Source organism: Ylistrum balloti, unplaced genomic scaffold (assembly GCF_031769215.1).
Source record: "Ylistrum balloti isolate Yb309-2 unplaced genomic scaffold, AGI_CSIRO_Ybal_v1 Utg369908, whole genome shotgun sequence".
In the NCBI taxonomy this organism is placed as follows: domain Eukaryota; kingdom Metazoa; phylum Mollusca; class Bivalvia; order Pectinida; family Pectinidae; genus Ylistrum; species Ylistrum balloti.
In genome coordinates this window covers 310,047-326,002 of record NW_026782032.1, presented here as the reverse complement: position 1 = coordinate 326,002, position 15,956 = coordinate 310,047, and the positions used below count along the sequence as shown (strand labels likewise).

Sequence of the window (15,956 nt, the reverse complement as noted above, 5' to 3'; positions counted from 1 at the left end):
GAGAGATACAACGTGACAGATTGGCACGATAAAGAATTTATGAACTCATTTTGATATCACACTAATATGTATACTGATGGTGACCTCGATTATGACCTTAATCGTAAATCGTGTACGTGGACCTAGTTACAAACAAAACAAGCTCCCTACAGGACAGCTGATAAAACATGACACGATGTCTACCGTTTAATACTTTCCCGTAATTAAACAAATTTTAGTGATTTGCAAGTGTATTCGGGAGTATTAGATTTTTTTTAAAAATCTATAATGATGGAAAATAAACAGAAATATGATAGAGCAGATAACTTTAAGTTGTAGATTTCTAATTTAAATGAAAACTTAACCTACTAATATACTAATTTAAATTACCTGTACCTACAGGTAGAACGTCACTCACCCCAACCCCATCTCCATTCCCTGACCTTAATCTTAGAAAACGCTAAGAGTGTTAACCCCGACGGCCCAGACTTACTTTTAGGATATAGGATATTGACAGCTTAACTCTCATCGGAAATAATGACGATTCTTAAATATCCATTACTTTTCACAAGTGTCCATTTCACGCGTGATTTTAAAACGAGCCTTAGTACATTTCATGTTACCAGACCTCACGCGAAGCATGATGAGGTCGTGAATTTCACAAATCGAATTGGAGCGAATTTAAGAGTCTATTTATCATATATTTTTTTTCCATAAAATCGCCCTTTAATAAGCGATCGCTGTTTGATAAGCGTGCATAGATACGGTCGTTTGAGGTTTTAGAAATAATCCGAGCTCCATTAAAAAGATTGCATTTATGGACATCGTGTTATCATATTTTTTTTCTTGTTTTATCTAAAAACCCTCATGCGAGTGTGATACGGCAATGTCTACTATAAATAGTAAATCCGATATCTTTTCTAGGGGGAAAAGTTTTGTCCGTGGCTGTAGACTATCATTTTGTTTTAGTTAAGGACGAAATTGATTTCAGTAAATAAGTAAAGCTGACATTCCGACAACACAGTAAAGACGTATTTTTTATGACGTAACCATAGCGTGCGTCAGCAGAGCAGTAAATAAAAGAGTTGTCTCTCTTACCTCACAACGAGTTACAATGCAGTCACGGTCTATTTGTTTCTTTATTACATTTAATTAACTTTCTCCTAGATGTTAAGAATATTTTATATTTGTTTTTTCGCTCTCTGATAGCCATTTAACTGATCCCAACAGCCTTCTTTTTGATTGACCGTTTATCGGCCATTTTGTTTTTTATCTGTCCCAGTGTCTCAAGCTATAATGTTGTCTTTCATAGAAATCTGTAGTATTTTCTACCTCAAAATTATATGGTAATGACTTCCGTTCAAATTTATAGCGGTGTCTGTCGGACAAATTTAAAGCAACATCTGTCGTACAATCTATAGCAGTGACTGTCGTACAATCTATAGCAGTGACTGTCGTACATATTTTTAGTAGTATTTGTCGTACGATCTATAGTAGTGTCTATCGTACAATCTATAACAGCGTCTGTCGTACAATCTATAGTAGTCTGTCTACAATCTATAACAGCACATGTCTGTCGTACAATCTATAGTCTGTCGTACAATCTATAGCAGTGTCTGTCGTACAATCTATAGCAGTGTCTGTCGTACAATCTATAGCAGTGTCTGTCGTACAAATCTATAGCAGTGTCTGTCGTACAATCTATAGTAGTGTGTGTCGTACAGTCTATAGCAGTGTCTGTCGTACAATCTATAGCAGTGTCTGTCGTACAATCTATAGCAGTGTCTGTCGTACAATCTATAGCAGTGTCTGTCGTACAATCTATAGCAGTGTCTGTCGTACAATCTATAGCAGTGTCTGTCGTACAATCTATAGCAGTGTCTGTCGTACAATCTATAGCAGTGTCTGTCGTACAATCTATAGCAGTGTCTGTCGTACAATCTATAGCAGTGTCTGTCGTACAATCTATAGCAGTGACTGTCGTACATATTTTTAGTAGTATTTGTCGTACAATCTATAGTAGTGACTGTCGTACAATCTATAGCAGTGACTGTCGTACATATTAATAGTAGTATTTGTCGTACAATCTATAGTAGTATTTGTCGTACAATCTATAGTAGTGTCTGTCGTACAATCTATAGTAGTGTCTGTCGTACAATCTATAGTAGTGTCTGTCGTACAATCTATAGCAGTGTCTGTCGTACAATCTATAGTAGTGTCTGTCGTACAATCTATAGTAGTGTCTGTCGTACAATCTATAGTAGTGTCTGTCGTACAATCTATAGCAGTGTCTGTCGTACAATCTATAGCAGTGTCTGTCGTACAATCTATAGTAGTGTCTGTCGTACAATCTATAGCAGTGTCTGTCGTACAATCTATAGCAGTGTCTGTCGTACTATCTATAGTAGTGACTGTCGTACAATCTATAGCAGTGACTGTTGTACAATCTATAGCAGTGTCTGTCATACAATCTATAGCAGTGTTTGTAGTACAATCTATAGCAGTGTCTGTCGTACAATCTATAGCAGTGTCTGTCGTACAATCTATAGCAGTGTCTGTCGTACAATCTATAGCAGTGACTGTCGTACATATTTTTAGTAGTATTTGTCGTACAATCTATAGTAGTGTCTGTCGTACAATCTATAGCAGTGTCTGTCGTACAATCTATAGCAGTGTCTGTCGTACAATCTATAGTGTCTGTCGTACAATATATAGTAGTGTCTGTCGTACAATCTATAGCAGTGTCTGTCGTACAATATATAGTAGTGTCTGTCGTACAATCTATAACAGTGTCTGTCGTGCAATCTATAGCAATGTCTGTCGTACAATCTATAGTAGTGTCTGTCGTACAATCTATAGCAGTGTCTGTCGTACAATCTATAGTAGTGTCTGTCGTACAATCTATAGCAGTGTCTGTCGTACAATCTATAGCAGTGTCTGTCGTACAATCTATCCCAGTGTTTGTAATACAATCCATCCCAGTGACTGTCGTACAATATATAGCAGTGTCTGTCGTACAATCTATAGTAGTGTCTGTCGTACAATATATAGCAGTGTCTGTCGTACAATCTATAGCAGTGTCTGTCGTACAATCTATAACAGTGTCTGTCGTACAATCTATAGTAGTGTCTGTCGTACAATCTAAACAGTGTCTGTCGTACAATCTATAGCAGTGTCTGTCGTACAATCTATAGCAGTGACTGTCGTACAATCTAGAGAAGTGTGTTGTATAATTATATAATATTGTGTTCTACAAATCCATAAATATTATACATAATAAAGGGAAGACACATTCAAGATTCTCAAAGTAATCAAATAGATTTAATACAGTGTAAAGTCAACAACACCTTTATGTACAATAAACAATATGTAACAACTCATAAATGCACAAAAAACTTAAAAAGAGAAGAAAACATTAAAACAGTTTTTCTCCTTTCTGAAAATAGCACTAAGTTTCGTTCACGATAATCTTGTTTTCAAGGAGATAGACAGTCACTATTCACTATGACCTTCAACTTATTGCCCATGACCTATAACCTTGGCTAACACAATGGATAGTGTTATTTGTTTCCAATCCGCTTGTTAAGAGAATAATTCATTGTGCAACTTATTAAATAAGTTAAAATAAGAATCCATTCAAACAACAACGAACATTTAGATAAGATATTATACAAACAGTATGTGACGATGATATTCGCATTTCAAGACAGGGGTCTCGCCTTCTTTAGCAATAATACTGTTCTAATTCAATCTTCATCGACGACCTTTTAAAACAAAGGGCGGATAATTCGTGTCTGCATTCCCGAGAACAGACAATCCTGAGGTTTCGAAACTCTTCTTTGAACACATTTCTCCCGTACACGAGAACTAAGATGTTGATATGCTTGACGTAATGGCCATGAGAAGAGAGTATTTTCCTCGTTTAAATGTGATGACGTCATCTCCGAAATAGAAGATATGACGTCATTATCACAGAATGCAAATGCAGTCATTGTGTGTCGTAATCAAGAACATTCCGAGACGCCTTGGTACTGCGCTCGACTCTCTTCTACACCAGTTGACACGTCTACGCGCCGAATACAGCCCAGGAAGTGACCATGCTTTGTGTTCAGCTGGAAAGACAAATGGACAAATCGTCAAAAACATCGTAAGTTTTGTTGTCCATCTTACACATCGTATTTTTCTTTACTCAAATATGTTTGTTGACAGTCCCTCATGTCTCTCATCCCTCCCATGTTTACATATATCGTTGACTTCTCCTCTTGTTCATCAGTGTAGAAAATAGTTCCGGGTTTTACTTATTAAAACTCGCGCTTGGTTGGAGACCGAATGCTAGCACTTCATCTACTTACCGTAAATTTATTCTATTGAACGTGTTGAGGAACTGAACAGATTTTAAAGGCCTATTTCTCAGATAGGTTTTAACGGTGCATTGCCTTACCTCTCTGTGTAGGTTGCTGTACTTCCGGTTCGGGTCAACGCCTCCAAAGGTCAAGGACGTAAAGGCACCACAGTCTACACGGTAGTCATGGAAATAAGGAGAACGGTCCACAAACAGTTTACCACGGTTGTTCCTTCTTCTGAATACTATCTGTAATATAAAATATCGCCAGGGTCAATATTCAGTAGATCTGATCCCTTAACATTACAATTACGCCGTGTTTCCATGGCGTCAATGGATGGGATAGTCATGTTAGCGTACTACGGTGGGTCGCTATAGGTCATTTTCCATAATCTTCATTAAAAGAGTCATTATTTTAAAATTCAAATATAATTATACTCGCCTTGTGCCATCTTCCATCGTCCACACGTATCCTAGATAGTGTTAGAGTTGCCTCGATCTGTTTACACCGGATGTGGTACCTGGGGTGGCCATTGATGATATCTAAAGCTACTAGCTCATTCTGGCGACGCTCGGGTGTCATGTAAAACAAGACTCCGTTTGGTGACGTTGTCTTGAATTCGAATTTCATCTCATGTCTGTTGGAATTCAAGATAAGTAAAAGTTAGTTGAGATGAATTGTCTCTGGCTTGACCAAGACCGACATTAAAAAATCTAGTAAAAAAAACAACACCATGGGTCCTAGTTGGCAGAGAAATGCGGTGCACTTTGTAACATGGTGTGGAGTTTAAGTAGAATGTTTCTTTCGTGACAAAAATATCAAAATACTTGATATATCTGTATATGATAAGATGTATAATTCCAAACAGAATTGGGAGGATGGACGTTTCAATAAAATAGATACAACATACCCCGTTGTAAATCCTTTCTGTAATACCGGAAGTGCCACGCGACTTTTGTTAAGAGATTCAATGTAAGCCCCGCTGCTAGAGAAGATCGAGATGGCTGACTGCAAGTAAAGAAAAAATATCTGTGTTAAAAATGACAATAATTTTACTCAAGATATTGGGTGTTTTTATCAAAAGTCAACGTCGCCGCCTTCAGATTAAAATAAAAATATGACTTATCTTTCATTTAGCTTTAAGAAATTTTTGTTTGCAGAATGGTATTAAATTAACACACTCAAGCTTGATACCATATCAGCGATCCTGATCGGTAATACTGCGAGTCGGTTTATATAGTGATACAGTGTCTGTAAAAATGTCACAAAATGTATTACATTATCGGTTATGCAAAGACATGCAGCGAACAGGAAATCGCGTAGATTATTTGTTACAGATCGGAAATGTTAAGTACCATGCTTATCTCGTGTAATCGCGCCTTGGGTGTACTCGGACCCGAGGACCCCAAACACGTGACTGCCCATTTGTCGATCGCTGATTGTAGTAATAAAATATATAACCAGTAATTTGCCTATACTAGGTACAAGACAGGTATTACTGACGTAAACCCACAAGTTAAAACACAGGTAGTACAGTATTTACTCCGTAAACCACATGTGTCACCACAAGTTGCTTTGCTTTGGTTTGGTCTATTGCCCCTAAAATAGCCAATGTCATTTAAAGATGGAGTCTCTTTAAATTAGCTGGTGACCATGTCAGTGAACACCATGCGGGAGCTGCTGTATGCTATCCAAAGCAAAATATTTGGTAAAACACATTGTCCAAGATAGTAAAACAACATATGGAGACCATGATCTCAATTTCCTGAGAAATATGAACACTCCAGGTCCAGGATTAGACCTCCACTGAGGTGATGGATTCCTGTGTTTTACCCACTGAGTTATCAAAGACCTTTAGCAAAACATTGATATAACTGACATTAAAATCTAAATAAAAGACAAATAACCTTTGTCCGTTATACTCTGAATAAAAGACGTTTTATTAAAGTGAATACGTTTTAGTCTGTAACTATTAAAACTACGATGTAGGACTTAACGTATTGTGGAGCTTTTTAGCTGAAAAAATGTTTTCTTTACGACAGCGATCAAAATAAATATTGTTACAGACTGATTGTGAAAACAATTTTATATGAACCGATCATGTCAGTCAAAATCAAGACAAAAGAATATCACGTGAGAATGTAAAAACGTTTTGTGTGAGATATGTGGTATTTTTATACACAACAGAATTGGCATTGGTCACTTTGTCGACTTCGGAGATCGAGATCTCCTGGACAGAAAAATGGAAAACATTGGGCCACCACAACAAAGCTCAAGAGCATATAATCCGACTGGTCGCGGTCAGTGGTGTGGGCAACATAAACATGATAGTCACTGGTGGTCATTTCTGTGTTCAGTTTTATTCAAATCCTGATAAGCTTGATATAGAATAAATGAATTATTTTCTTAAAATATGCTAAACTAAAACAATAAAAGCGTCAACAATATGTTTGACTCAAATAGCAAGGACTACAACAAGCAGGGATTTCTATGTCGTTCAGACGCTTCGAACAATGTATGCTTTTAGTTTGTGCTGTAGCTAGGTAAGCTAACAGGATTTAGAACCACTGGACTCCGGTAGGTCTTGTCTAACGGTCAATTAGTGCTCTCGTGTAGCTGGAGAAGTCACAAAACAACAGTTACCATTTACCCATTTAACTACCTAAATCAATATATACAGGTGACACCTTGTGTGTTTCCTTTAATTAAGTGGCCAGGTGTGCTACTTTTAATTAACTGACCAGGTAAAATGTTTTGAAGCGACTAAAATTAAAAGCCCGCGTGAAAAAATACTGAATACATGCTTTTGTTAAAAAACTGAAGGGATTATATCAACAATACCGAATGTTTAAAATGATTGAATTCGACAACAACTTGCCAAATTCTTCGATTAAAGCTTGCCATGGCATTCTTCAAGGTGGCGTTTTGAACGGTACATTGTTTAAGTTTGTGTGACAGTATGTTACTTTATAAAGTCTATGATAAGAGGGGAAATCTGGGTTTTTTTTCTCTCGATTGTCGTCTGTCGGAGCTTGACTTTTTAAGGAAGTTGACAGGCTTATAGTGTTGTATTACGACTCGCTGTGTTAAATGGCTTCTTAAGTTTCCACTACCTAATCCGACACTAACAATTAAATTAATCCACATTTCACATACAGGTAGTATTACATAAATACAAGTAACACCTGGCAAGGTACATATTTCAACACAGACATGCGAAACGGGGATTTAGAAACAAATTAGTGTCCTGATTTATGATTAATGTAAACGATCCATTTTGACGCGAAGCTGACCTGTTTCTGGGTGAATTCTCTCACGTGTTGTTATGGGATGTTGCCGGTGGGGATTCGTGGCCCTATAATTCCGGCATGTGATGTGGAGGGTATAATAATTCTCAATTTATGGGGTGGTTATTATATACAGCCTGTTGAACATACAAACGAGGAAACTTTCTCTTAATTATGACCAGTTCCGGAGGTCTGTACAGCCAATCAGAATCAAGCCTGCCAGGCGCTTGTCTGCGTCCATTGGTTTAGGCTCTGCAGTATAAGCAAAGACAATTATTTCGTCCCAGTGGTTCCGCCCGGTATCGAATCCCAGACACCAGACGAACTAATTTATTGCGGCTAATATTCAACAGGGTAACATGGGTAATTTAATTTTAATGTCCAAGTACAGTGGTAACACTAAGCGTCGCTAATCAAAAAATGTAATTTTACCTTTTTGCCCAGAAATATTATTTCTCTGCATGCATGTAGACGGTGCTCTAGAGAGAAGACAGTGTGACAATGTTGCTGCACTGTCAGCACTTTTCGTGATTACTTATTCATTTATCTAACGGATTTCACGTCAGCTATACTCATTCTACAGGTGAGCCATATTTTCCCTCATCTTATCATTGTTTTTAGGTATGCGAATTAATGAGGAGTTTGCAAGGCGGAACACTTAGAAATTAATTCTGTGATATTTTATATCGATTCGGAAAGACATATCAACGCTGGTGACATAATAACACTATACGTTCTTGCACGTTACACAATGCTTCTACAAGTATTCTTGGAAAGAGTTTGCGCTTTAATAAGTTAATAGAACGTGAATTCTATCTGTCAGAACAGGAACAGTGGTACGGCGTCGATCAAACTCTCCTACACGATGACGATAACCAAAACGGTTAAAATCCTCTTATGACCGTTTTAGCTGCCCGACATAAATATTTCAGAACACTGTAGGTGCGGAATCCTACCATAACGTTCCCAGCCTAATATTCTCGTTATAGCACATCACTCTTAGTGACCTACACGTGAAATATGTCTCTTAAGACTGTATACTTGTCCATATTTAATTTGCATCCGTTTTGTCAAAGGCACGTGTTGTTATTTGTAATGTCCTCTCCTGTCGCAAATGTCCGTTATAGGTATTGCGTGGGAGTTTACGTACACGTCAAGTATCGCGTGTTTGACCTCGTAAGTATGTAAGTAATTTAGATGAAATGAAGTGTCCACGCATGTGTGGGGTTGAGAAGATTAAACGAAGGCAGTAAACAAAATTTGTTTTCCGTCGCTATACTGATAAATGAAAATGAGACTAATACGAATCATAAGTTCTCGTGTTAATGATCTCTGTCTCCCCATAACATGACTGCATGTACTGGCCTAAATATAGACGACTTTTAAACCCTGAAGTTTTAAAAAATGCAATTTCATCATTGATTAGAGCTTTATTTTAAACTAATTTCAAACTGCGATTAACAGAAATTCCCACTTTTTGAAAAGAAAAAATGTTCTCAACTTTCTTTGTATAACGACATTCCAATTCCTGGAATTTGTTGTGTAATAATGACAGAAAACTAGAAGAAAACACTAATCTTTTGTCTACATATGTACATTTCTTTGGTCAAATCGCCAAAAGACCAACTGGGTTATGATATTCTTTAAACGTCGCGTCTCAAGAAATAACAATAGTTTCACTTTTAAGTCTATTTTTATAAACGGATTTTACTATAAAGCACTTTGTATCACATGCTGTCAAAATATTCAACATTTTAACGCGCTACTAAAGTAATTAAATATGTAGTTAGGTGATAAAAGTATTTAGCGGCTGAATTTCCAGGTATTTTATCATCTTGAATTCAGCAGGCATACTTACTTAACAACTTTTTGTTACTTAGATATGTGGCAATGTGGTTTTAATATGGAAATTGAAAAGAAAGAAGATTTTTTTTTTTTACAAATTTCCGATACAATCAACAAACCTAGTTTTAAATTTATTGCAAAGTGGACAATCAAATTGAAAATACATTACAATCTAATTGAAATTTCTTGCAGCAAAATTAATTATTTTCAACTTAGTCCCGCCGGTAATTATAAACTCTATATAAAATAAATTAATTTCAGTACTTATGGCGAATATGTTTAGTTAGTTTCAATAACTGTGTAATATTATTCCGACAAATGTACTAGCACAAAAATACGGTCATTTTAAGAGAGGTTTTGGTAGAACTATTTTTCCTGTATAATATGTATATTGTAATCATGTACACATTATTATTATCGTTATTTATTTATATTTGTTTATATTTTTATTTATTTATTAAGTTTTTACAATTTAGCAGTAAAAAACTTAATTGATCATCTGTAAAATCAGTTCCTTTTAGTCGTGTCTCTCTATGGTATTTTACGCCCGTAACAAGTTGCAGAGTGTAAACGAGGCCTATGGCGAACAGCTGAGATCCCATAATACAGACCCGCCGGTCGCTAGCATTATGTGATGTGTGGGTTTTTTTTTTTTTTTTTGCGAAAACCATTTCATACCTGCATAGCCAAGCGTTGCTCTATTTTTGAATTCACGAGGATCGGATGTTAATTATATATATATTTTTTTAATTTCATGACATGCAGCTTTATTTTGCTAAGTTAAATGCAGAATGATTATCAATTAATTGACATCAGTCACTCACATAATAGGGGACCTACGTCACAGGTTGGATAGCGTGCTATATGAATTGATTAAAAAAAATCTACCTTTTTGCACTCTGGTATTTAAAATAGTTATCGCTCTTCAAATCTGTAACATGCGGAAACGGACCTTCGAAATGTTTTTACACATTGTTAAAAACCACTTATGCAACATTCTAACAATGTTAAGCAATTCCAGGTAAAAAAAAACAGATATAGGGTAATCGACTGCGTGACGAAACGAGAATTGTTTTCCCGCCGGTATCATATACTAAATGTCAAACAGCACACCTGGACACGAGAGGTAACCAGTCCCATCCTATTGTACAAACTTATAACAGTATCTACAAGGTCACACTAAAGGATTTCCTGTAAATTTCCATTCATAAGACAGACAAAACTTCCTAATACGTGCATGTAATATTACAGGCCATGTCAAACAGCGGCAACGTAGCGTTTTATCGTTAACCTCTCGATATGTAGGCCTACTTCAATATGTCAGTTCTGTTGACATTGGTTTAGATTACCTTACGGTTTTTTCCAACCAAATATAACGTTATTTGTACAATTTTAATACCGAATACCGAAAAATTGTTAAAATCACGTTGAAATTATTTCATTTTTGAATGGCTGTATCTGCAATTACTTGTAATGGATAAGTTATTAGCATCAGGACAATCTGTTTTTCCGTAGTTTTTTTATATAGAAAAAAAAATTAAAACGATAGGGGACATCTGTTCCACCGTTTCAAATATAGTATACTGCACTGTATGTTCTGTCAAATTAAAATAGTCCAGTAGTGCGAGGGCTACCAATATAGTTATTTCTATAACAACCCGTTAATAAGGAAAAAGAGTCTAAGGGTATACCACATGTTCTATAGCTTTTATAAAACTAGTTCTGTAACTTACCTTGCATCTGTCTAGAGGTAAGGCCTGGGTTAGGTAGGACAGGTGTAACACGGACAGGTAAAGCGTCGTCACAAGTTGAAACATCGACGACACACAGGTATGCATTTTGCTGAAGAGATATGGTTAAAATCCACAAGTGTAATTTTGTATTAAAACTTAGGTAGATATGGGAATACACAGACGTCTTCTCGGACACAAGGGTTATGAATGACAACCCCGCTGTATATATATGGTTAAGCAGGTCTCCTGAGTAAGCAGGTGCGTTCTGATTGGTCCATTTTTCTGAAATTGATTTCATCATTTCGTGTTATACTACAACTACACTTCAGTGTGTGTAGCTAACTCGACCGTTAATAGTAAACAGCTTCCTCTGTCGTCAGCCTATCGTGTCAGTATGTGTAATACAATTCATATCCTTGAGAAATTATGAATGAATTTTAAATGAAGGGGGCGTGTCGATTTTGGCGGCACGTCCTAGATATTTTTCATTCATAAAGACCTTCTCTGAACTCGTGGAACTGTGGCTGTTACTATATATACAGCTATTCGAGTGTGAATCACTTGAGAAAGGACAAGCTGTCAATGAGAAAAAAAAATCAAGTAACCGTATGTTCACCTTCACAAACCAAATAAGTTTGTTAGATTTTAATATCGCCTTCTTCACAGGTGATCAAACAGGTATATAAGGCTCAAATTAAAAAAATCACGTGGCGTAGCCTGAAACATATTTACGTGTCTGAATTATTTCCTCGAGAATTCACTAGCCTTTTGATCGTGTAGATTTGCGTACATCTAATAGACTAGGTACATTTCGGAACTTTCATTCACGACTATATAAGAATGAATTCTTTAGTGTTGGAGTTGGGTTTGGCCGATTTTCACACGAGATATGCCTGGAATATCTAGCATTATATTTGCATTGAAAAGTTATCATTTATGTATTTAAATAAACGTTTTTATTTATAAATGGGATAAAAGAAAACGGGAAAAATGTCTAGGCATACGTAACGCTCATATGCAAACTTCATGTCCTGCGTTTTTACTGTGTCCGACATGTAATTATTCTGGTTGTTTGTTGGTACGGAGTCGGCCTTGTCTCTGATGTTGTGTGTCGGTATTGTCTCTTTACCTTGCTAGTATGCACGTTACGGCGTCGGTCCTGTTTCTGTGTCAGTCTTGCCTCTATGTCTAGGCTGTATGTTCGTTACGGTGTCGGTCTTGTTTCTGTGTCAATCTTGCCACTCTGTCTGGGCTGTATGTTCGTTACGGTGTCGGTCCTGTTTCTGTGTTAATCTTGCCTCTCTGTCTGGGCTGTGTGTTCGTTACGGCGTCGGTCCTGTTTCTGTGTCAGTCTTGCCACTCTGTCTGGGCTGTAAGTACGTTACGGCGTCTGTCTTGTTTCTGTGTCAGTCTTGCCTCTCTGTCTGGGCTGTATGTTCGTTACGGTGTCGGTCCTGTTTCTGTGTCAGTCTTGCCTCTCTGTCTGAGCTGTATGTTCGTTACGGTGTCGGTCTTGTTTCTGTGTCAATCTTGCCACTCTGTCCGGGCTGTATGTTCGTTACGGTGTCGGTCCTGTTTCTGTGTCAGTCTTGCCACTCTGTCTGGGCTGTGTGTTCGTTACGGTGTCGGTCTTGTTTCTGTGTCAGTCTTGTCACTCTGTCTGGGCTGTATGTACGTTACGGTGTCGGTCTTGTTTCTGTGTCAGTCTTGCCACTTTGTCAGGGTTGTATCTGTGTCAGTCTTGCCACTCTGTCTGGGCTGTATGTTCGTTACAGTTTCGATATTGTCTCTCTACCTTTGTTGTATGTCCGATACGGCGTCGGTCTTCTCTGCCAGCATTGGCTGTCTGTCCGATACGGTGTCAGTCTTGTCTTACTAGCTTGGTAGTATGTCCGTAAAGGGGTCAATGTTGTCACAATTTTATGCTCATTACACAAAGTCCAAACATCCCACGTTGTGCAGTTATCATTTTCTCGTTTACCTGTGTAGAGTTGTTCAGTCTTTAACCACTATCACTGACTGTAGGATGGTCAGACAGCGTAGCATCATTTTTTATTGCGTTTCCCTTTTGTTTGATTAATACCACCAGTTGATAATAAATGGATTTAAAAACGTAGCTACAGAATGAGTGACGCCCCACCCCACCCCACCCCACTAAACCCCACCACACCCCAGCCCACTCCACCCAACCCCACTCCACCCCACCCTACCCCACCACACCCCACCACACCCTCTTTGGGTTTAACGAACTATCAATTCTCTTCGACGTTCTGTATTATGGATTATTTCCCCTATTCTCCGAACCAAGACCTACAACTGACCATTGTCATAATCTACGGTGTAGGAATCTCATTCCACTCAAGTTTGTAACGCTGTATTACAAAGGTAGTAATGGTTTATAGTTGACAATGTTACGGGCTAATCTTGGATCATAGCACAGGATGGTCTCTAAGAAACGCTGAATTCTGTACTGAGCAAAGTTTGATGCTTGAACTTCCCAACGTTTGGTTTGTCCGTAGGATCGAAGTGCAGGAACAAATAATTAAACTTTTTAAAAATAACGTATTTAAAATTCAAATTCAATCTTCACCACATTCCGTACATTTGTTTCAGAGTTGAATAATCTAGATACCAGGTTGAATTAAGCGCCACTCAAATCTGTGTTGAATGTGTACACTGTAACTGTTTCGTCGTCATTGTCAAAGGAATGTTAGAAGCACATTTGATTCCGAACCAAATCATAACGGGTTGGTATTCAATGTAGAGTAACAATGTTAATATCTTGAACTTCTAATAGACTAAATAAAAACTACTGTGTGGTCCGGAGGGGACATATCAAGATGGCTCGTAAAAAATCGGGCAGATACATATTGGGTGTTTTAATGTTTTTATCTAGTGCTTGAGAGACAGTAATCTCATGAATCGTCACAGACTTCGGATTTGATTGACGTCGCCAGTGATAATAAGCAATATTACTCGAAACTCGAAACCGAGTTTCATCGAAAATCCGACGACGATGCCGCAACATTCCTGAAAATTTAATGATATATAAATATATTTATTTATCTGAATGTATATGCTCATATCTTAGACTGTGTACTTATCCCTGTACATGTTGTAGTATTCAACGTAATAATTTTCTACTGATACTAATATACGGTAGGTGCTAATATGAAGTCGTTTCAAAGGAGGAGACACAAAATAAGTCCCCTCCGTTGAAAGACATTTCGTTTTTATATTCTCTGTATGAATAAGATGCCACTTCAATGTTTTATATCAATGTTACAGTAAAGATGTCGGTGTAATGTTTATAACACAGGAACAAGAAAATTGACATGTAGTAGTGTTATAAATATTCCTTGTATTTTCTCTTCTGTCTATTCTCACTTACGTGCAACATAATTAATTGATATGTTTTGTATGGAGGTTGGCGTTCATCATTTCTCTCGTATGGCCTGAAGAAAGTTGGATCCACAGGGTTTATAAGGACTGGGGCCAGAAATTCGATACTATCCTATATAATTCCCCTCCGGATCACTTACACGGTAATAAGTACAACATCATCCATTTATTTTAAACATTCTTGAATATCATGACACAAAGGGATTAGCAATGATTATTCAACTCATATCAAGGCTTTTCCGGTCATTGTGAAATTGGCGGACTTTAAAAGCAGGTTTCACAATAACACTATAATCACACAAGGTTGCCACGCCATGTATAAGTTACAAGTTTTCGCGTGCTCCATTATTTACGTTTTAAATAACAAAAATTGCGATAATCTAACATTCGCTGTTAAAGTACACATCAGTTTAATTTGCTTGAAGATAAGAATGTCAGATGTTTGGTGTCAGGTATGGAAGATATGCTGCAAACGAGACTGGCGATAAAATACCCATAAAGTGCATACGTCATCACAGCACACCACTTGTAAACGGTGAATGGAATTCTTTAGGATTCGTAAAAGTTCAATCGCCATGACGTCATACTAGCAACTAAAGGTTTACACTAATGGCATAGTTTAATGGTTATTTTTACCAAAAGTAATTATCCGGAACATTCAGAGAGAGAAAAAATCAAAGGGCGTGTTTGACTTTGGGTGTTAGATTAATCGGAATGTTAATGTTTGGATTGTAACGAATCTCATTTCGGTTTTAATTTCAAACGCATAGATATGCCTTATCTCAACTGCTTGTTGGATTCAGGGTTTCCGCGTATAGTCGTTCGTAGCACATTGTATCGATGTATATTCGTTATATTCCATATTTATGGAATACATATATTCTACAATATGACACTATTGACAAGTCTTCATATCTTCATTTCTTATATTACTGCGTATTAAACCGCGACATCACATCGGGCCCAAAGTTCGTTGTATCGACGCATTAGAAGATTGCCGTGAATCGTCTGGGAAAGAAACGATGCCTTAAGGCTGCATGCTCGTCGACTGTCAATGGTCCGTGTTAGACAATTCTCGCCTTTATCAATGAAACGTGTTTTTTGTGACGGTGTAAACAAATTTAAGAGTGCGCGTGGATTTGATCTAATTCAAATTCTGAATGAGATAGAAAATAAATTTAGATGGAATAATTTTAGTAACTGAAAAAAACGTAAACATATGTTATATACTGGACGGGATCGGCAGCCTTTAACGTAGCCCTACACATTCCAACGATACTTAGGTATACGTAACGTGTTCCAATGTAGCTTTTCCTTGTCTGTCGTGAAATCTGAAGAAACAATGGCGATATGATTGGTACAATCGC

The 15,956-nt window shown here is 37.3% G+C and overlaps 1 protein-coding gene across 1 annotated transcript; it reads right to left on the bottom strand.

Annotated features, from left to right (window-relative positions):
* Window positions 1–3,983: 3,983 nt before the first annotated feature.
* Window positions 3,984–11,292, bottom strand: LOC132546694 (laminin subunit alpha-4-like). The gene is made up of 5 exons (XM_060210413.1): window positions 11,188–11,292; window positions 5,233–5,330; window positions 4,764–4,959; window positions 4,421–4,570; window positions 3,984–4,091 (listed from the first exon to the last, which is right to left on the bottom strand). Exons 1-5 carry the CDS (start codon window positions 11,290–11,292, stop codon window positions 3,984–3,986), a joined length of 657 nt encoding a protein of 218 aa, XP_060066396.1.
* Window positions 11,293–15,956: the final 4,664 nt, after the last annotated feature.

What these genes read in the sequence shown, in the direction of transcription:
- LOC132546694 (XM_060210413.1), bottom strand. Translation starts at nt 11,292, where the DNA reads ATGCATACCTGTGTGTCGTCGATGTTTCAACTTGTGACGACGCTTTAC. An exon ending in CAGAAAGGATTTACAACGGG is followed by an intron (nt 4,960 to 5,232) that starts GTATGTTGTATC and finishes GAATTCCAACAG; the next exon opens with ACATGAGATGAAATTCGAAT. An exon ending in ACGATGGAAGATGGCACAAG is followed by an intron (nt 4,571 to 4,763) that starts GCGAGTATAATT and finishes TTTATATTACAG; the next exon opens with ATAGTATTCAGAAGAAGGAA.